Source organism: Terrapene carolina, unplaced genomic scaffold (genome assembly GCF_002925995.2).
Source record: "Terrapene carolina triunguis isolate 2854851 unplaced genomic scaffold, T_m_triunguis-2.0 Scaffold62, whole genome shotgun sequence".
Taxonomy (NCBI): domain Eukaryota; kingdom Metazoa; phylum Chordata; order Testudines; family Emydidae; genus Terrapene; species Terrapene triunguis.
In genome coordinates this window covers 19639764-19662343 of record NW_020664413.1, presented here as the reverse complement: position 1 = coordinate 19662343, position 22580 = coordinate 19639764, and the positions used below count along the sequence as shown (strand labels likewise).

Below are 22580 nucleotides of genomic sequence, written 5' to 3'. Positions count from 1 at the left end.
AGACTAGAATCCCATCCCACCCCCACCCCCCCCACACACATGCAATATTTCTTTTGTTTGTTTTAAACCTACAGCCTATTAATTTCATTTGGCAAACCTAGTTCTTGAGTTATGAGAAGGAGTAAATAACATTTCTTTATTTACTTTCCCCACACCAGTCATGGTTTTATAGACCTCTATCATATCCCCCCTTAGTCATCTCTTTTCCAAGTTGAAAAGTCCAAGGCTTATTAATACGTCCTCATATGGCAGCTGTTCCATACCCCTAATAATTTGTGTTGCCCTTTTCTGAACCTTTTCCAATTCCAATATATCTTTTTTGAGATGGGGCGACCACATCTGCACGCAGTATTCAAGATGTGTGTGTACCATGGATTTATATAGAAGCATTATGATATTTTCTGCCTTATCATCTATCCCTTTCTTAATGCTTCCCAACATTCTGTTAACTTTTTTGACTGTTGTGCACATTGAGTGGATGTTTTCAGAGAACTATCCACAATGACTCCAAGATCTCTTTCTTGAGTGGTAATAGCTAATTTTATATGTATAGTTGGAATTATGTTTTCCAATGTGCATTACTTGCATTTATCAACATTAAATTTTATCTGCCAATTTGTTGCCAGTCACCCAGTTTTGTGAGATCCTTTTGTAAATCTTTGCAGTCTGCTTGAGATTTAATTATCTTGAGTATCAGCTGCAAATTTTGCCATCTCACTGTTTACCCCTTTTTCCAGATCATTTATGAATATGTTGAATAGGACTGGTCCCAGTACAGACCCCTGAGGGACACCACTATTTACCTCTCTCCATTCTGAAAACTGACCATTTATTCCTACCCTTTGTTTTCTATCTTTTAACCAGTTACCAATCCATAAGAAGACCTTCCCTCTTATCCCATGACTGCTTACTTTGCTTAAGAGCCTTTGGTGAGGGACCTTGTCAAAGACTTTCTGAAACTCTAAGTACACTATAGCCACTGAATCCCCCTTGTCCACATGTTGTTGACCCCCTCAAAGAATTCTAGTAGATTGGTGAGGCATGATTTCCCTTTACAAAAACCATATTGACTTTTCCCCAACAAATTATGTTCATCTATGTGTCTAACAATTTTGTTCTTTACTGTAGTTTCAACCAGTTTGCCCAGTACTGAAGTCAGGCTTACCAGCCTGTAATTGCCGGGATCACCTCTGGAGCCCTTTTTAAAAATTGGTGTCACATTAGCTATCCACCAGTCATTTGGTGCAGAAGCTGATTTAAATGATAGATTACAAAGCTAGGACCTGACTAGAATGTTTGCAGGCCAGCATTTATACTTGACAGGGGTGGTATGTGCCCGTCAATAGGTGGCCTAGTTCACACTCTACCCCACTGTCTGTACCCTCAAGTGTCAATAAATCTAAAGAACTAAGAGAATTACTAAGTAGCTAGAAACCCTGAATAAAAATCCTGCAAGATGATATCTTCAGACAGGTGGAATTAGAAGGTAAGTCTTTTCCCTTATCTTAATTATCAAATATTTTCATACCTAATTTTGGATACTCTTACTGTTAATTCAGAAGTATGCCTTTAAAATGTAATATCAAGAGAAACGATCATTTTGGGCAAACTGTGGCTTGCTCTGCATAGTGGTGCAAATGTGGAAAAGAGTTTGCGCGGAAGCCTTACTGCTTTTGTGTACATAGATGTGCCAAAATCCCAGTCCTGTCCTAACTGAGCATAATGACTGAGAGATAGTAGTAGACTCCCCCACAAGGATATAGAGCCAGGGTGTGGATCAATACTGAGCTTAGTTGACATGGAAGGAGCACACGCTGCACTCTGTTAAATAATGTCAGTCTCCACTGTGATGTGCTACTTCCGCGAATGCTTCTCAGGTCTATTGTTCATATAGAGTGCTGGCGTACCTACTCCAATGTGGAATGTGGTTTAATAGCTACATTATAGCACTTTGAATTTATATACCTGTCTGTTTGGGGCATCATTTTTAAAAATTCTGACCTCTTTTATGACTGTATGCTGGGAAAAGATGGATTGTAGCTCAGATTCACTTTTCTGTCTAAACTCTCAACATGCTGATGCATATAATTATCTTGCTTTTAAAAGATTTCAAGCATGCTATTTTTCATTTGTTGTAGTCAGAAGCCATGCATGTGAAGTAGACCCATATGGAATGCCAGGGGGATGTTCGCACATCTGTCTGCTCAGCAGCAACTACAAAACACGGACTTGTCGCTGCAGGACTGGCTTCGTCTTGGGAAGTGATGGCAGGTCATGCAAAAGTATGTTGTTAAAATCAAACACTTTGCTAGCAGCTAATATTTCAGAGTAGCATTCTGAGTGTTAATTAACATTATCATCAACAACAATAGAAATAACATAAATTGTTAGGTAAAATTTGCTTGCAATATGCACCTGCCATTTTGCTCACATTCTTCTTTTATTCCCTTAAAGCTATCTGACTAAATTCATTCTATAGAAATGGATAAATTTAACCTGAGGCACTATTGACTAAAATTAAAAACAACAACAACAACAAAACCAAATCCTTCCAAATTTTCATTTAGTAACTTTTACTCTCTGTTTATGTGGTGTCATAATACATCAGTACTGCAACAGAATTAAATACTTTCACATTAAGTTTTACCCACAGCGGGTCAAATCCTTCTCACCATTCTGATTCATAAGCAGTCCCACTGTGTGAATAAGTCAAACAGGGTTTTGTCCATGATAGTTTGGAAGAACAAGTTGATTTGAGAAACATAAGAAATGCAAACATTTTTTGAAGCTTAAGTATTTCTTCTCTGAAAATTCCTGATTTGGGCTGGGACCAGTAGCAGATGGAGTATTCTGAGAGAAACACAACCTGTGGATTATCTGATCCAACCAAAATATGAGTCGTAAACGTTTTATGAGAGAGCTTGGTTTTCTGAGATTTTTAGTCTGATTTCTTGGCCAAAGACATTTGATTTAGTTCAGATAATAGTGTGATGCGGACCGCACAAGTAGATAGATGCTCGTATTTTGACACTTACAGGTAAACTAAACTGATTCTCAAATGCTTTTGGGGTTTGGGCATCATCAATAAAAAATCTGATGAAATTTTCAAATAAATAGTTTATTCTTTCTTCCCACCCTGTAACTGAATTTTATGTACATCAGCTAAAACCAAACAGATTTGATTAAAAAATCCAACCTAGAGCTCTAGAGGCATTGATGAAAAGTTTTGCCATAATTTTTTTCTTATGTTTGCAGCAAAACTTTGAGTGTCATTTGTGTGGATTCTTAGCACTGTCCAAATGAGATAAAGATCTTTTGATTTATTTGTTTCTGCCTGTCTTCAGATGAAAGATTTTGAGTGGTCTGTTTTGAATTTGCTGAAGTTTTCTGTATTGTCAGATTTAATGAATGCCACAGTCACTGTCTACAACAGCCTTGACAGAGCCTAATGAATTGTAAAATTAAATGCCTACGATATTATACATGCTGTTTAACTTTGTAGCCAGTGTGATCTTATGATCTGTCATGTTTTTGCAATGTGGACTGTTACAGACAAAAGAATGATTAATTAGATATAACCTAATCACAGAAGTTATTTGTATTTTAATTAAGGTAATGTAATTAGCTAGTCTTTTTGAGTTTAGATACATTCAGAATATTTAAGGGTTTAGTTTTTGGTATTGAATAAAAAACCTCTAATTGTGCCGGTTAATTAACAAGTGACATTATGCAGCATAAAGAAGATTAGGCGGCAATGGTTGTTTGCATTTTGCAATCTTTCTTCTGCAGGACCAAAGAATGAGTTGTTCCTGTTTTATGGGAAGGGACGCCCGGGAATCATACGAGGAATGGACCTGAATTCCAAAGTTGCTGATGAATACATGATCCCCATAGAAAACCTGGTCAACCCTCGTGCTCTGGACTTCCATGCAGAGACCAATTACATCTACTTCGCTGACACTACAAGCTTCCTGATTGGGCGACAGAAAATTGATGGCACAGAGCGTGAGACAATCTTGAAAGATGGTAAGTGATGGGAGGTGATAGCAACAGCAAAAGGATGTCGCTAATGAGAGGGTGAACTGATCCATATAGAATCCAAATCAATGAAAAGCCTCACCCAAGCCTGTAACTGAACCTGAAGCCAAACTAAACCTTTTTAAAGTTGGAGAAGTTTCGATAATTTCCTTTCCCCCTTTCTTTCCTGTTTTACAGCTCTGCATTTGCATTTTTCTGTTTCTTGAGGGAAAACTTTCACAGATGCTGAGCACCTGCAGCTCTCATTGTCTTCCATGTTTTCTCAGCACCTGTGAAAATCAGACTGGAGATATTCAGGATCTATTGTGATCTACCTGATACCAGATAGTTTGCAGTTAATTATTTAATAATAAAATAAAGTAATGTGAGTGGAAAAAGGTCAATAAATTGGGCTAGATCAAGCCCAAGTGTCCAAAACTGGTAGATGCCCCTGAGTGAAAAAGGTTTGCTAAGAAGAACATCTCAATCTTCCTTTTGGCAGAGGCCTGAAGAAAGACCACAAAATGGGACTGTTGGCTGGTTAGGTGATGTGGCCAGAATGCCAGTGGGGTGATTTGGCAGCCTTCACTGGTGGGGCTTCAGTCAAGTCCTGGCTGTAATAAAAAGCACTCTGGACTTGATTCTCCACTGTATTTGAGCTGCACAGACTGAGCAGAAAGGCCAGGAGGCTGTTGGTAGCCAGTTGCGGCTCCCTAACAGGGTCACATGGCTCCAGCACATTAGGGCTATGCAAGGGTAAACCTAATTTATGCTACTGGCATGAGGTCTCTCAGGAATCTTATGCTAATAATGGGTCATGTGTAGCTCTGCTCCATATGCATCCTCCCCTTCTCCATGCCCTGCCCTTGAACACCCCCATTATACCTCCATTTCCCCCTTACAACGGGGAAAGGGAAGATAGTCCTGAAGTGACAAAGCCACCCCCACCAGCTTTATACAAAGTTTCCCTGCACAGGGAATTCACCAGTGGCTTTCTCCAACAGCTTTAAGGATTCTTTGGTCTGCTTAAGTGGCATGACAAAGGACATTTTCTATGTAAAAAAGGACTGATATAAGCAAAATATGATGGCTTGATAGATCACAGTAATTAATTAAAGCTTTTAATGGTGTTTGTGTGTATGTGATCTTAGGGTTTTATACTGTGCTTTTGGGGATAAAAATAAACTTTGTTTTCATATGTTTAATTCTGATGTTGACTGGTAGATTTGTTTGTTACAAAATTCTATTTGTTTGTTTGTTTGTTTATTTTTGGCGGGTGTTTGGGTAGATCAATGTATCAATGTTATAAGTTGCACAAGGTGAGTGAGGTAATATCTTTTATTGGACTAACTTCTGTTGGTGAGAGAGACAAGCGTTTGAGCCACACAGCGCTCTTCTTCTTCTGTTGTGTCATTCTTGTTATGATGGAAATATTTTTTCGAAGAGGAACATTTTGCAGTGTTTCCTAAAGATAGTCTGATGTGATTTGCCTAATATACTCTGTAAGTTTATTCCATAGCTGGATCCCTTCTACTGAGAATGATTTATCCCCAGCTCTCATGTGCTACACCATGGAATTTGTCTTTTGCTTTATGCATGGTTCCCACCTCGGGTAGACATACATATGGTAGCTCTGCCCAAACTAGTGCAGTAAAAAGACCAGTGTAGCTGGGGTTAGTGGCAGCTCTGGCTAGCTTCCTGAGTACAAACCCTCCCAGACACCCAGCTACATACACAGGCTGCTACCACCTGAGCTGCTACCCCCAGCTACACTGCTATTTTTAGCATGCTAACTGAAGCACATGTCTTTCTACCTGAGCTGGAAAGCATGCTCCCAGCTGAAGTGTAGACATACGCTAAGTTAGGCAGTGCTCCATATACTGGAACTCCTCACTTAAAGTCATCCCGGTTAATGTTGTTTCAATGTTAAGTAGCTGATCAATTAGGGAACATGCTGATTTAAAGTTGTGAAATGCTCCCTTCTAACGTCATTTGGCAGCCGCCTGTTTTGTCCACTGCTTGCAGGAAGAGCAGCCCGTTGCAGCTAGCTGGTGGGTGGTTGGAACCAGGGTGGATCAGCAGCCCCCCATCAGCTCTCCACTCTCCTAAGTTCCCTGTGCAGCAGCTGTCCCTCCCCCCACTGCCATGTGCTGCTCCTGCCCTCTGCCTTGGAGCTGCTCCCAGAGACTCCTGCTTGCTGTACGGGGGAAGGGCATTGGATTTGCTTAACATCGTTTTGCTTAAAGTCGCACTTTTCAGGAACATAACTACAACGTTAAGTGAGCAGTTCCTGTAGTTTCATAATACTAAGCATATTTGAAGAGCACTTGTCGTGGTATTTTTCATCATTTTAAAAATTAATATGGCATCTTGCCATATCATTTCAACGTTATCCTTGTCAGACCTTATAAACTCAGCTGGGATGGATTGGCTCAGTGCTTGGGTGGGGACAACTAGAGAAAATCAGGTGTTTCACAAAGCAATTTAGTAGGGAACACTCTTTTCTCTGAGTAGCATGGCGTTAGGGGGCACTGTGCTGCTATAGTTGCCATTTCTCTGATCACAGGTCCTCATTACTTGTGCATGGCACTTCTTGCAAGAGTAGGTGTGTTAGCCCTAGCAATATTCCAACTCAAGTAATTCAGCCTGCACTCACAGGAACCTACTGAGAGTGCTCAGTACATTGCAGTGTTGTATCTTGATTCCCCTTGTGAATCCTCATTTTTAGCTTCCTGTACTAAACTGTTGTGTAGTGTTGGTAACTATTTGACAGCACCCAGCAAGTTTCCTCCCAAAAGAGACGGTAGAGGTGATACCCTCATCAGCACCAGAAATGGTAGCTATAATTAGGGTTCCAAATGTGCATTATAAACCTGGTTTCACGTTTTCATAATGAGAGCTGGTTGAATACTATAACAAAGAAATCAGAAACATTCAAGAAATTTAAGGGTTGTTCAGTTAGAGCTCCCATGAACAGGGAACTGTGGAGTTCACAAGCCCTACTGTCTAATGTGGAGAACATGGAGCTCTGCTTTCATCCCTCCTTGTCCCTTTTGATTTGTTTAATATCATTGTGAGCTAGGGTAACTAGACAGCAAATGTGAAAAATTGGGACGGGGTGGGGGGTAATAGTAGCCTATATAAAAAAAAAAAAAAGTCCCCAAACTCGGGACTGTCCCTATAAAATCGGGACATCTGGTCACCCTATTGTAAGCACTGCACCCACATAATACTTGCATGCTGGAGAGTACAAGAACAAAAGGTCACAGGAGAGTAGGGAAAAGTCTCCTTCCGCCCTGGCGATTCCTTATGCATGTGGGCAAGGCTGGGCAAAGTCCGAACTTCTGTATGTAGTTTGAACAGCCAGCACAGTTCGTAAAGTACTTTAGGATGTATCTGTTTAAAGGGACTGTGTAAAAATAAAAATGATTATTGTCTTCGTTTCTATTATGGGGCCAGTTCTTTAGCTAGTAAGTTGACAGTAAGCTGGTCAGTAATTCAGCACAGTTTCATTGAAGTCAATAGAGCTACACCACTGCACTAGGGTGCGATGTCCTCCTCCTTGGTGATATTGTTAATTACCAACATCCAGTAGAATGTCCAGAATGCTAAACACTGATAAAATTGCTTCAGGATAACTTTTACTTATGAAGTAAGTCATTGATCAAAATTGTATTCCTTATTCTTTTCTTTAACTTTAAATTACACAAAGTAGTGAGTTGATTGCAATACTTAATGCTTTTTGCATTGAAGTTGTGAAACTATTAGAGATCTAGGGTGAAATCCTTACCCCATTAAAGTCAAAGGAAGTTTTGCTATTGACTTCATTGGGGCTAGGATTTCACCTTGGTCATGATCTGACTTGAAGCTAAAGGAAAGAATAAGGAATATATTTTAATGCTTTTGGGTCTTTCATTTAAATAATTTAGCAAAAAGAATTTACAACATTGAATGTATTGGATCCTGTAGTAGCATTCTCCCCCTCCCACCCCCCGCATTTTGAATCTTTTTGGGTACGCTGAATATTGTTAATTTACCAGGAAGCTATTGACCTAGATCTTATTTGTGCTTGGAAATTCCAAAACGTGTATTTGCAATTTTCTACATACTTTGAGGGATTGCAGCACAAGTCACTATAGCATGGATGTCACAGGGTTTATTACAATTTGTGAAATAGTAAGAAATGCATACATGTTGAGTTAGATTTAGCAGACTAAAGTAATTTCCACAGGTGTTGTGAGCAAGTAATTCTTAGCCCATTCTTGAAAATTTAGACCATTTTTGAACTCTTGTGTCCTAGTTTGTCATCTCACACTTATTTTAGATTTTTAGTTCTTATTAATATAGCACGCAGTTTACTCTGGCATAGGTGGGCTTACGGAAGGTCTTTTCAGCAATTTCCTAAAGAGGGTAGAGCAGGAGTACACTGTGTCATTTTGTCCACAAAGCTTAGTGTGGAAAGTGATGGGGATGCACTGGACCAGTGCAGGAGAGGGGCTACTGAAACTGGAATTACACAAATCGAGTGGCCCCAAAACACTGTCCAATTAGTGTGAGGAGACTGACAATTACTCTTGCTTGTAGGCTCTTTCCCCATTTGAGAGAGTGACCTGCCATGATGCATTCAGAGTTTATGACAGAACATTACGTTAAATCTATATCAAACAAGATTAAAGACCAAAATACACCAATACTCTAGTTTATTAGTGATACAAGCAGAGCTTGTTCAACATGTTTTGGAAAATTTGTGTATTTTAAAACCTTCTGCCCCATCCCTCTAATACATATTATCCCTATAAATGTGACTTATTTCTAGCAGTCTCCATAGTGACCTGTTTGCATCCAGTTTTCTGTGATTTTAAACATGTATTTTTTCCCCTTTCTTTTCATTTTTGGAATTTACTGACTGCATCTGAAAAATTCCTGGGTTTTGAAAAACTTGAAGTTTGGGGTTTACTGATTTTTTTTAACATGAATTTTGCAAGTGCCGGAACTCCCCATACCTGGCTGTCCCTTGCAGAGTCCCTACCAGATGGCACATTGCACCTGTTCAGAGGAGGGTAACTGTGAGTTGGTAGCTGCTGCAGCTATACAGTGGGTGAAGAGAGATGGGTGCTATCACCTGGATCCCTGCCCATCTGCTTCCTCTGATGGATAGACCTTATTTTGACTCCAGCCCTTCAGCATATCCCCATCGACTTCCTCTGCATAGTAAAGTTTTTAATAAACAAAGCTAAAAGTAAAATATTAACCACAGTGTTAAACTGTGTTTACTTTCAATACCCTTACTTTTCTATCTTTGTTGGGTTTTTCCTGCCCACAAAGCTGTGTTGTTAATTTTCTCCAGTTATTTTCACCCATTTAATTTTTGTAATAAATACAGATGAATTCCAAGGAAATGTTAAACATAATAAAACCCCAAAATGGAGTCCTTAGCTATTTGCTATTCTGGGGTGGATCACTTTCTGGTTTTGACCAGAAATTCCATGCTGGACCACAGAAACCTTCCAGACAAAGGTTTTGTTGCAACTGATACATTTCTGCAAAACGTTTCAGTTTCAACTAATTTGCTTTTTCTGATAAAAAACATTTAGTTGACTTCCATTGAAGTTCAGGTCATTGCTGGTGGTGGTCTGCATCTTGCAGGACCATATAAAGAAAGTAAAATGAACAGGAGAGACAAGACAGACCCAAGAGTTGCATCTTGAAAGATGAGAAGGTGTTGTGGGTGATGACTCACCAGTGTGGCGCCTCCTGCTGGTCATCTAGGGAATCAGCTCTTTCAGCACAGAGCGCCCTCTGCAGGCCAGTGTCTCGCCTGCCTCTGGCCCCCGTGTCCCTTCCAGACCCCAGTGCCCCTCTATGTCAGGGTTCAGCCCCCTAGCAGTAACCCACAAGCTGGGTCTCCCCTCCTAGGGGAACCCCCAATCTCCACCTTGCCTCAGTGGCTACTGCCAGTCATTGTCTAGCCCCCACTCCCTGGGGCAGACTGCAGTCTATAAACCGCTCATCATCGGCAAGCAGGGTTCGACCAGCTGCCTCTGCCTATATCTGGGCTGCCCCTCTTCAGCCCCAGTACCTTTCTGGGCCCTTAACTCGGCCTGCAGCCCGGGGCTTTGCTAGGCTGGAGCTCCCCAGCTCCCTCTGCCCTTCCCCAGCACTGCTCCATCTCAGGTACCCTGCTCCACTCCCAGGCAGCCAGGTCCTTCTCTCTCAAAAGCTAGAGAGAGTGTGTCTCTCAGTCTCTGGCCCTCAGCTCTCTTATTGGGCCAGCTGTGGCCTGATTGGGGCGTGGCCCCACCTGTGGCTTCTTCCCCCAATCAGTTTAGCTTTTTCCCCACTGCAGTCCTCTCCCAGGGCTGTTTTAAGCCCTTCAGGGCAGGAGTGGGGTGGTCACCCTGCTACAGAAGGGTTATACTTATATTTTTTTTATTTATTTTAATATAAACCATGGCAGTAGTTGAGAGAATACAGCTTTAAATGAACATACTGCTTTTTAATTACAGGGGAGGGTTGCCATTAAAACAATGCAAAACCCATGAATTTCTGAATCCTGACTTACTCTAAATCTATTGTATTGTCTTTAACATAGGCTTCAATGTTACTGACAGTAGCCTTCCTTATGTTGATCGATCTTTTTACATTACAATAACTGTGCTCTCATACCTTCATTAATCCATGCTCCTTGCTCACAGCTGCTGTGCCTGGACAATGATGTGGAGGACGTTTATAGGGAAAGAACAGTTTAAAAAAATCATCAATCTGATGTCTTGCTGTGATTTTCTTTAGTCACCAACTCCAGCTTTTGCCTTTTGTTTTCTATTATGAAAAGTGAAAGTATGATTGCTGAAAAATCTGTTCTCAGTAGGGCAACGTAAGGATGGCATGGACATTTGGTACTATTTAATTTCAGTGCAGTGCTTTATATAAATCTGTGTCATAATCTTAATAAGTTTTAACATATTTTAAAATTGAAATTGCTACATTTTATTATTTAAAGGAAATCATTACAAAAATGAGAAAAGACAAAAACAAACAGGAAAAGAAAATATTTAAATTGCAAGGAATTTGAAACCTTGATAGTTCTATTAACATGATAATGAATCCAGAGATATTACAAACTCATAGTGAAAGGTTGTTAAACAATTTATCATATTACAAGTTCATTGAGATAGTAAAGACTCCTTTTACAGATGCTATTATTGCATTTGAAGTGTGTGGCAGCCCAGGGGAATTGATATTTCATCTATTGGGTAACACTGTAGCACTTTATCTTAGGCCATTGTTGATGTCATTCAGTGTATGATGTACTGGATTTCTGCAAACAGAAAGATTTTCTACCCTGCTGTGGAGTAAGGGTATGCATATATTAGTGTGACACAGAAAAAGAGACCTACAGTCCTGTGTATGGTCCTGGAATTTACCACTCTTTTGGGGAATGAGAGATGTAATGTGATTTACTAGAGCAATGATCAACAAAAGTGGGTTTTGTGTGAGAAAGTGTGCTATGTAAAGAACGAGTCCTGAGAAAAAAAGTTGAAGGTCTATGTAACCATTGTTGTCTGGAGGGGCCACACTGAGAATGCTCAGTCAGGGCAACCTGTAAAGAATGGGGCAAATGATCCCTGAAATTGGTGGTTATTCTATTAATTAGATTAACCAAGCCAGCAACAAAACAGCTTCTACAACACCTTACTGGTTACCCAGAAACCAAAACCACAGATCCCTCAAAGCTCCAGCCTTGGGCTCCCACCCAAACAGCCAAGTCAAATATGATGAGGATGACTGAAAATCTTGTTCATCATATATAAAGTTCATATATAAATCCCAAGCGATCGGACACATTACCCAGCAGGACAATGAATATTTTAGATCTTACCCAAATATACATTTATGGCCATTTCTTATTAACTAAACTAAGATTTATTTGAAAAGAAAAGAGAGAGAGTATTGTGGTTAAAAGATCGTTATACATTTAGATATGAGTAAGGTTCTTAGGTCAGTTTCATAGTAGAGATGGTGAGCTGCTGAGTTGCAAAAAGTTCTTTCCAGAATCAGTTCATTCACTTATAGTCCAAATAGGCAATCCATGTATAGCGTTTGTTCAAATTCTTCCATGCGAAGTAGCAGGGTAATCCAGGCTGGAGCTGGAGACCTCCGTGTTGCAACTCAAGCTTCCTCTGACAAAGCTCAAGCTCATCTCAGATAACAGGTTCAGGGCCCTAGAGTTCTTCTATAGAACTCTGGCAGGCTATCGATAGACACTTGACAGCAGGTATTCCTTGGGTGACAAATAGTGGCTTTGAAGTAAAACCTCCTATTTCCTATGTATACCAGGTAATTAGTTGCATTCATCATCATAAGGTAATTCTCCATTAAGCAATTCATAGACAGTTTACTACAAACTTCAAAGAGAAATAAAGACAATGATTTTATTACACCCAAGTTCCATCAAATTCTTACTATTTCCTTTTAATCTCTGAATCAATAGTATATTGTAATAGACAGGAACTGTCTGGTTACATGGTTAACACCTAACAAGATATAAGTAAACAAATACAATTAGTATTTACCTCTAATTCCCTAACAGTATAGGTTTGCATTTCAAATCTCTAGTCTATCTAACATGGCTTTGTCAGCTATTTATAAGGAACAGCCCTAATTACCATTGATATACTTCTCTAATATGTCTTTAAAGGTAGAATTTGAGTAATTTAGCCTGCAAGTTCCTTAACCTTTTCTAGCTCAGAGTCAGACTCCAAAACAGATGCTTAAATAATCTCTAGATTGACTGAATTTATGACATTTAATACATGGCACTCTTTACAAAGGAATTGTTTGATGCTGCTTCCTTATGTCACTGTGGGGATCCCTCTCATACCTGGTGAAGTATGTTGGCTGGAGAAATAAATGCAACACAATAAAATATAGTTACTGTGCATGCAGAAAACATCACTTTTATCTCTTTAGGCCAGGGGCTGTCTTTTTGTTCTGTGTTTGTACAGTGCCTAGGACCACGAGGTCCTGATCCGTGACCGGAGATCTTAGGCACTACTGCAATACAAATAAATAATAATAATTAATATCCTATCTGACTAATCAGAGGTCCAGAATCATTGTCCAGAATCAGATGCTTCAGAAACAGCTAGAGGAGTGGTTAATAGGAAAAAGTAACATTACTTCTGCATGCTGTTTATGGCAGCACAATTCAACCTATATTCTGTTCTTTTTAGGGTGGCTGGTTTTAATAGACAGGTCGGGTTGTAAGCAGGGTGTCTGTATCAGTGCTTTTGTCAGATATGATTAGTATTTACCTCATACCTATGACAGTATATGGATGGATTCCTACATATAATTTGTGATAAAATTCCTCAGTGGCACATATGTTTCACCGTTTGTCAACCATGTACTGGTTGTCAATTCCAAGACCATCTTTCTAAGCATATTGTTCTAGATTAGTAAGGGAAGTTAGCATCATGTGTGAAATAAACAATCTGGTTCAAACTAGAGTCCAAACAGAATAGCTAACATAAGAAAGAACAGAAAATACTAGATGTATATCATTTGCTTTCCTTTTCTCAAGTCTTGTTGACTTCCAACCCTGAAATGTATAACTTATCAGTATTATGACTGTGACAAACATGTATTGCAGCCTGAATTTTCAAAAGTGAATGGTAATGTTGAGAACATTTGAACCTAGATTCTTTTCTGTGTCTAGCATTCACTGTGACATAAGTGAACAGTTGTCAGGGAGTCAGATTAGTCTCCTTGATTCCAAGGACTATCCCTTTTTCCCAACGCAATTTAAAGCATCTGGCAGCTAGGAGTTAGAACTTAAACCGGTATAGGATTGCCGTGAAAGACCAAAGCTCTGCCAAACCACCTTCCTTATCCAGACATGCCCCTACACTGGGATTAGAGGTCATAGGAACAGGGAGCCTAGAAGTAGATAGCAGGGAGTTTCCCGCCAACAGTGAAATTCTTTGCTAGCCATTTGCAGACAGTTTCTGGCCTCTTTCCACCTCCTGAGTGGTGCAGAGGAGCCAAGAACTGATAAGAGAATCTGTTACTTCATGATTAATTTTCCCATTTTAAAAAGTCTGTTTGAGGATTGTCTCCTGAGGCTGTTGTGTACACTAACAGTTTTCTTCAATATTGGAGAGAGAAGGAGTGGTGGGAGAGACAGAGCAAGTGATATCTGGAGAAAGAGGGAGCCACAGAAGACATAAGGCAGGAAGAGATGTGATCATGAAGGAGGGGGGGTCCATTGATTGGAACACTAGTCTGGGACCGAGGAGGCCTGGGTTCAAGTTCCTCCCCTTTGATAGACTTCCTGTGTGACCTTGGGCAAGTCATGTACCTTCTTGGTGCCTCAGTTTCCCATTTGTAAAATGGGGATAGTACCAATTCTTACCTCACAAGGGTGTTGTGAGGATAAGTAGTTTAAAAATTGTAAGACACTCAGATACTATGGTATGGGGGGCATATAAGTAGATTAGCTAGGTAGAATTTTAGAGGAAGAAAACAGAAGAGATTCCTCAAGGAGCGGAAAGATGATTTGGGCACTAATCCTCAATTTTATATAGCTAATATTAGGCCATGAACAGAGCACATAATTAATCCATAAAAATAAACAAAACACTGTCAATGGATATTGCGTAGTAGTAGTAATAACTGTAGTACTAATAACAGTAACATTGTAGGAGAGTCTAGAAGTCCTAATCAAGACTGTGAGTCCATTATGTTAGGTGCTGTAGAAAAAACACAGTAAAAGCATCCCTGTTCTAGCAAGCTCACGGTGCAAATACTTGACAGAAATACAACTTTAAGCATTATTTAATATAAATTTTGTATCCAAGGAGGTGAACCAGACAAAAATAATAGTCATTTTAAGCTTGGGCAATTGAACGACTGGTGAAATTTGCATTTTTGAAACCCTCAACCACATCTTTTGATCAATTAATTCAAAACTGTTGATGTACCAAGCAAATTATATCTATGCAGTTTTAGAAGTTGAGTAAGCTTTTTAATATATTTAGTGCTGTAGTACTAGATTTAATTATTTTTTTAAATGTTAAGCCTGGTATTATTCATGAGAGGTATTGGAAATGATATAATGGAAGAAGCAAGGAAAGTGGAATCAAAAATGCAATATTTGCTTTTAAAGTTCTTGATGTATTTTAGGAGATTAAAACCGCTTTTGTTCTAAAGATCTAAAAGGCTTAATCCTCTTTGAGTCTCTATGTATTTTAAATCCTTCAATATTTATTTTTAGCTATGTTTATATTTTCCCCAGCAACAGATGAAACCCATGTAGTTGAGTATATTTGAGCTGCCACAGCATTATGTAACCGGATTTTCTCAGTTGAGGAGCTTTTTCCATCTTTTACCATTTTATGTGCGTGTGCATATGTGTGTGTGTGTGTGTGTGTGTGTGTATATATATATACTTCTGTCAAGTATATACATATATACACACACAGGTGTAATTGATGTAGTGCTCATTAAAATTCCTTTTACTTCTTATATAATGTAATCAACTTGGTTTCTCGAGAAAAATTATTAGTAATAGCTAATGACTAATTCTCCATCGCTTTTACAAACAATTATTTAGGTGGACCACTATTAACTTTATTTTACCAGTCCCTTGATAAGATATTCTCTTTGGTACTTGAATTGGTTTTATATTAAACTGTAACATTGGGAAAACATTTAAAGCTGGGGGATTCCTTTCATTTTAAAGATAAGAGTTTCTTGCCTTTGTATATTGATTGAGCTTAGGTATGAATATTGATCTGTGAAGCTGTGTGGTGGTTAACAATACACATTTAATGCATATTAAATCAACATCAGCATGTGTATATAATATAAAGCCTCACATGATTTGGCCACCTAAAAGACCACCTTATAATACTGTGTCAGGCAGATTAGGAAATCATCTAGAGTGCTTTGTTTATTGTTATCTGGGAGCCAAAGGATGAATATTCTCAGTCGAGGATTCTCAACTCTGGAAGTTGCTACTCTTTCAGTCTACCAGTATGGTAAAGCCCTAGTGTCCATCTGTCCATTTCAGTATTTGCCACATTGAAGGGATTGTGGAGATGTGAACAGAATGTTACTCTGGGATGATTCCATCTGTGTTGTGTTGTAGGGTCACCGCACCCTGGGTACCTCTTCGTGGTGGAGCATGGGGCTGTAGTCAGCGGCGGCTCCAAGCACCAGCGCTCTAAGCGCATGCCTGGGGTGGCAAGCCGCAGGGGGCGCCCTGCCGGTCCCTGCAAGGGCAGCAGTCAGGCAGCCTTCGGCAGCATGCCTGCAGGAGGTCCGCCAGTGCTGCGGATTCGGCAGCAATTCGGCTGCGGGTACGCCGAAGCCGCGGGACTGGCGAACCTCCCGCAGGCATGCCCCTGGCTGTAGTCTCACTGCCTTAGTTTCCCCAACAGGGTTTCCAGCCCACTCTGGAGTCATATGGCTCAGCCCTCTGGCCAGGTCACCATGAAAGCTCAATCCCCCACTTTTGGGCAGCAGAATTGAAAGTCCCAAAACAAACACATAATAAAAGAGTCTTTATCCCAGCTGGGCATAGTTCTCAGCCCCTCCGAGGTTATTTCTCTGCCTGCTCTCTGGACTCAGCTCTCAGACCCCACCATTTTTCTCATAGTGGGGCATCCCTTGCTGTGGCCTAGGTTAACACCATTGGTGGCTGCCTGATAAACTCAGATAGCTTGGTGTCAGGCCTGCCTTCCCTTCTGAGAGGCTCTGACCAGCCACAGTCCTACTCCATTCCTGACTCCAGATGGGTGAAAACGGTTAGTGTGCTCTCCTTCCTAGCCAGCTACAACTGAGTGAGCTCTTCCCTTTTTCAGCCCCTTCCTACAGGCCTGATGCCCACTAACAGTGGGAGGGCAGGCTGGTTATGCATGCTGCAGTTTAACTCTTTCCAGTCCATGTGGGATTTGTGTACCCTATGACTACTGATATTTGTCAACACATTAAATATATTCAATGTTTATTTACCTTTGTTTATTAAATTTGCAGAGATATTGTGAAGAGCTCATTTTATAAACCTCAAAATAAAAATATTACACTGTATGTAAATACCAGAATTACATTTTTATCACAGCATACAGTGAAAAATGATAATGGTACTATAGATGCAGTCATAATGCATCAGAATTCATATCTGTTTACATGAATTGAAGTAAAAAGCCCATCTTTTCCCTTATGAAAGAGTTAATAAAGAAAATTGATTAAATAATGAAATTGGCTTGTTAGGGCCTTCTCCTGCATTCCTCTTGCATCCAAAACTTGTACTGAAACAATATTTAGGGCCATTGATGTACTTGGCATCAGAGGTGGAGGTGGGAGGCAAAGGTGGCTTTAAGCCATCTTTACGTTCTCTGGACCTTGGGGCCATCTGACTGCTGAGTGGTCCATGACATACATTAGAGCAGCATCAAGGCTGCTCTAATTTAAATTGGTTATGAATGCCCCAACCATATCCCTTAACCAGGAGCCAGGAGAGGGTGGCATAGGAGCTGCTATGGATTGATGCTGCTCTACTTAGGAAGAATCTTCAGAGGGTTGGTTGTGCCATATTACAGCTGCTCTGCACCCGTGGAATAGTGCAAAACAAATGAAACAAGGTCAAGGATCTGACCTTTACTCTTTCTGGAAGAACAGGTTCAAACATATTCAAAATTTGCACAGCTGTTTATACTCAAGGTAGATAAACTGAAATTCCAGCAGTTTAGTATGTGGATTTTCCAAGCAAAATTTTAAAAACTGAAGCTTTGCGTGGATCTTTATGCAGAGGCAAGCCTCCCTGCCTAGTAGTTATAGTTTGTGGTGATAGCACCTCCTGGCAGTTACAGTGTGTGGCAACAGCACCTCCTAGTGATTGCAGTCTGTGGCGGCAGCCCTGCCTAGCAGTTATGAAGTAGGGAAAACCTGGGCCCTCCAACTCCACCATGTTACAACCCAAGGGGCCCTCTTGAGCGCTTTAATGCAGGAGTTATGTGTGGTCTGGCTAATGCTCTCCAAGGGCCTCTTCCTACTGCTTTTTCCTTCCCATGTCGTGGCTGGCAGTTGTCCCTGGCAGCCTGGTCCATGGGGCTCAGCAGGTTAGGGTGTCTCGACTCTGCAGCAGATCTGCTCCTGGGAATGCCTTCCTGGCATAATACCTCTGCAGCAGGGAATACAGGTCTGCCTCTTGCCACCTGCCCCCCTGCTGTGCTGAAGAGACTTCCTTTTAAGTCCCTCCTCCAACTGAAGCATGCCCAGCAGGCCTGTCAAGGCTTCCTGATCCCAGAGTTTTCCCACACTCTTAACTCTCCAGTGTGGGTTTATTCATGCCATCTTAAAAACACATGATATATTTTGCAGAAATATGTTGCTGTACCAAATTTCCCATGCCACACTGTTGGACAACATTCTGTATGCCTACTGGCTGCTATCCTCAATACTTCTGTTCCCACAGAGAGGCTGCTGAAATTCAGTGGTAGTGGCAGTATATAATTTGTGAATTGTTTTGGGATGTTATGTTGTTATGGTATGCTGCAGCCTGGCAGAATCATCACAGAAATGGGGACTGAACTACTGAGTGTCTCTTCACAAAAACTGGATATCATAATGGAAAATAAAAGGATGATATGTTTCTCTCAGGATGATCGATAAGTAAGATTTTTATAACTGGGTCTTGCTAAATTAGAACAAGTGTTTTACTAGAATATCTGTTAAGATATGATTTAGACAATTGACAATTGAAAGTAATGAATTTTACTTTACTGGAGTAATATTAACACAGAATCACTCAGTGCTGAATTTAGTTAAATACATGTAGTTAAATGGTGATTTAACCTGGTGTTAAATAGGTAAAAAACACATCAAGATTTGGGATTTTTAATTTACAAGGTAAAAATGAAGGTGTGCAGTTCCTTAGACTCCAGGGTCCTTCGTTATTTGGATGTTGTGGTTTCAGAAGCTTCATGTGAAGCGGCCACAAGAGGAAGCGACAGTCCAGATAGTTTCTGATTGTGGAACCTATAAATTGCATTGAAAGCCAGTAGAATCTGAAATTCCAGGACATTGTACATACTGCACTCTTAGGGACAATTCTTTTCAACAGTCATAGGAGACATACTAGTGCACTGATACTCAGATCTCAGTGGTTCAGGGGCCAAATTAGTGATCAGTACATCTCTACCCCGATATAACGTGACCCGATATAACACAAATTTGGATATAACGTGGTAAAGCAGCGCTCCGGGGAGGCGGGCTGTGCGCTTTGGCGGATCAAAGTGAGTTCGATATAACACGGTTTCACCTATAACGCGGTAAGATATTTTGGCTCCCGAGGACAGCGTTATATTGGGGTAAAGGTGTATTACCCCAAAGAGCCACAGGTATATGAATTCATAATTTCATTTACTATTTATATGTATTATTCTTAAAGCAAAATGACTGAACAACTATTCTACAATTGGCTAATAACATAGAACAAGCATCCTGATTGTTTAATAACTTAGATTGATTGATAATTCAATCACAATCACACAGTGTTTTAATACCATGTGCTGCAAAGAGACACAGGAAACACATTAAAGAGCCACTTCCGGCTCCCTGGCTTCAGTCTCAGTATCACTGTACTAGTTCATTTTCCAAGACATATATGGGTCACGTGTCCTTTTCAGGGCCCCTCCTGGGGCAAGTCAGATACTCTTCACTCCTTATTAAGGGTTTGGAGCAAAGACTTAATCTAGCCCAAAATGAGCAAAATAATTTCAGACTTTATTTATATTGTATTTTATCCATCAATGATTAGCTGAAAAGAAACATCAGAAAACAGAACACTAACTTATAACAGTAATTCAAACTTCTTTTTTTTTAACAGATCTTGATAATGTTGAAGGCATAGCAGTGGACTGGATTGGAAATAATTTGTACTGGACAAATGATGGCCACAGGAAAACAATTACTGTAGCCAGATTGGAGAAAGCCTCTCAAAGTCGAAAAATTTTGTTAGAGGGAGATATGTCTCATCCGAGAGGAATTGTCGTTGATCCTGTCAATGGGTATGAAGATGTTTAATTTATTTTACTAGTTTTATTTTACTAAATTTGTCTCCACTATGAATGCATTTAGGGTCAAATTCCCCTCTCTGACCAACACAGCTGCTCTTCAAAATTTGGGCTAAATTATGTATATTAAAGAAGGTAGCAGACCTGTGCATTAAGCATTTGATTCACTGGTATTCTGCTGTCTTCCAAAAAGCACAGGGGCCATGTCTCAATCTGCTCTCAATCTGACAGGTACAAATCCCATTGCTGTCTGTGGGAATTGCACACATGGATCAAGAACAAAATACAGTCTTAAATATTTTAATCCACACTTGTTTCTAAAACTGAGCATGGATTGGGTAAAAACAAACACTTTTCACAAAGCCTTACATTATTCATATTCCGCTATCTGAAAAGGACAGATCTAGAGCCAATTCAGTGAGCTTAACAATTGACTTTGAAAGGAATGACTTTAGTCTTCTCAGACATGCAACTAATAGGGCGTTATCTAGCTACCTACATATTTTCACATTTTCCAGCTAACTCTTTATCCAAATGGAACACATATATCATGTGTGTTTGTAATAGTTTATGTAGGACCTTTGGCCCTGAATTCGAAGAATGGGTTACACTGATCCACAAAGACAGTTTTTTTCATCTGTGAAAGATACAACTTTTGGTAATGGTCTTCCTAATACAGTACTTAACTGTCATAGAATGCCATTGGCATTTAACATTTTACGGAAAGGCATGACACTTACCATGAAATGGTGCAATACATATTAATCAGGTGTTTTTGTACTGTGTATTATATATTTACTCCTCTATATGAGGACATAGGCACTATATCAGAATTGCCATATGGATCTAACCCATGGTCCATCTAGTCTAGTATCGTGTCTCCAACAGTGGCCAGCACCAGATGCCTCAAAGGAAGTTGCAAGAATCCCACAATGAGCAGATGTGGGATAATTCCTATTAGTTAGAGATTGGCTTAATCCCTGAAGCATGAGGTTGTCCTTCTAAAACTCTCTGTATGCAGGAACTGTTATAATGCTATATATTCTTTTTATTTGTATAATTGTACCATCCCTCTTTGAATCTTACTAATTCTTGGCCTTAGCAGCATCATATGTGGAACATGATTGTAGCAGTCACAATTAGAATATGTTAAAATTGATATAAATTGGGCAAATGTATCACTATTCCGCTGTTACTGTAGCAGGCAGAGATCCTTTTAAATTCACTCAAGAAGATAATTTGCCACTTCAGTATTACTTAAATCTAACAATGAGGGAGACCATATACAGTTTTTTAATGCATTTTAAAGTTTTTTCTTTTTCTTTTTTTAAAGAATGGAGTAATCCTATACAACTTCAGATTTTTTACCAAAGAAGTAGAGATAACACTTGCAATAAATGTCATCTTACTACTACCCTATATTCTAGGGGACATACAGGTTACTAGGAATAAACAACAATGACAAAAACAAACAAGTATTGTTATAATGGTTTCAATAAAAACCATCTGCAGATATTTGGATGTGTCATGTGGATGCAGTACACTTGAAAAAGAAATTGCCATATATCAACCAAATTCGTATTTTAACACAACCTTTCCTCTCCCCTTCCTCAAATCTCAAGTTTATCTTATTGTACATCATAAAAGTGTACTTGGATACACTGTCTTAGTACATCCACAAGAGATAGATAATTTTCATTGCTGGCAAAATTATACAAAGTGGGCAAAATGACAAAAATGACCTTATGTTGATGTAATAGAAATTCAGTGTATCCATGACCCAGTTGGCAAGACTGTTTTATAAAGTATCACTGTGGAGTGAGTCATGTAGATAATTCTAGTTTGGCTGGGCTGATTGCTATATTCCTAACACTTGGATTTATTTACATTATCAGTTTTTCATTTCCAAGTTTGTCTTTTGAAGGAGGCAAACTATTATAGGAAGGCTATAATTAGTTTAAGTCATATGGTAGTGATGCAAATTAGACCCCAAATCATCCCAATACCTGAAATTATTTTGTCAAATTTTCCAGCTCACTGATTTCTATCAGTTAAACATGCAGCACAGGAGGGTATTGCATGAAGATGCATAGTCTGAGAAGGGATATCGTAGAGTGCTGTTTTCTAATAAAATAACACACACTTTCATGGTTATACTTCTTTATAAAAGTTGTCCTGAGGGAGAAGGTTTATTATGTCATTTTAATTATCTTCAGAATATTAGACTAGAAGATAAGCATTGCAAAAGCATTGCAAAGCAATAACTATATTTTGATATTCAATTAAAATACATGTTAATACAAATGTCATTCACTTTGGGCATGTTTTGATCTGATGGGAGATAGCTACAAAAAGCCGAGGCATAACGTTAAAAGAAAAAAAAAGTAATTGCCTTTTAACAAGTCATATAAATGTTTGCAAACTATATTGATTTATTGGGCCTTTCAGTACAGTAAGTAGTATATTGACCTAGTTATTTGCTTC

The 22580-nt window shown here is 39.5% G+C and overlaps 1 protein-coding gene across 1 annotated transcript in view; it reads left to right on the top strand.

Annotated features, from left to right (window-relative positions):
- Nucleotides 1–22580, top strand: part of LRP1B (LDL receptor related protein 1B) — a 1279381-nt gene that overhangs the window by 709047 nt on the left and 547754 nt on the right. The window contains exons 10-12 of the mRNA XM_026647738.1: nucleotides 2139–2282; nucleotides 3790–4026; nucleotides 19910–20090. Of these exons, the coding sequence (XP_026503523.1) occupies nucleotides 2139–2282; nucleotides 3790–4026; nucleotides 19910–20090 (562 nt within the window). The remainder of the gene's footprint in view (nucleotides 1–2138; nucleotides 2283–3789; nucleotides 4027–19909; nucleotides 20091–22580) is intronic.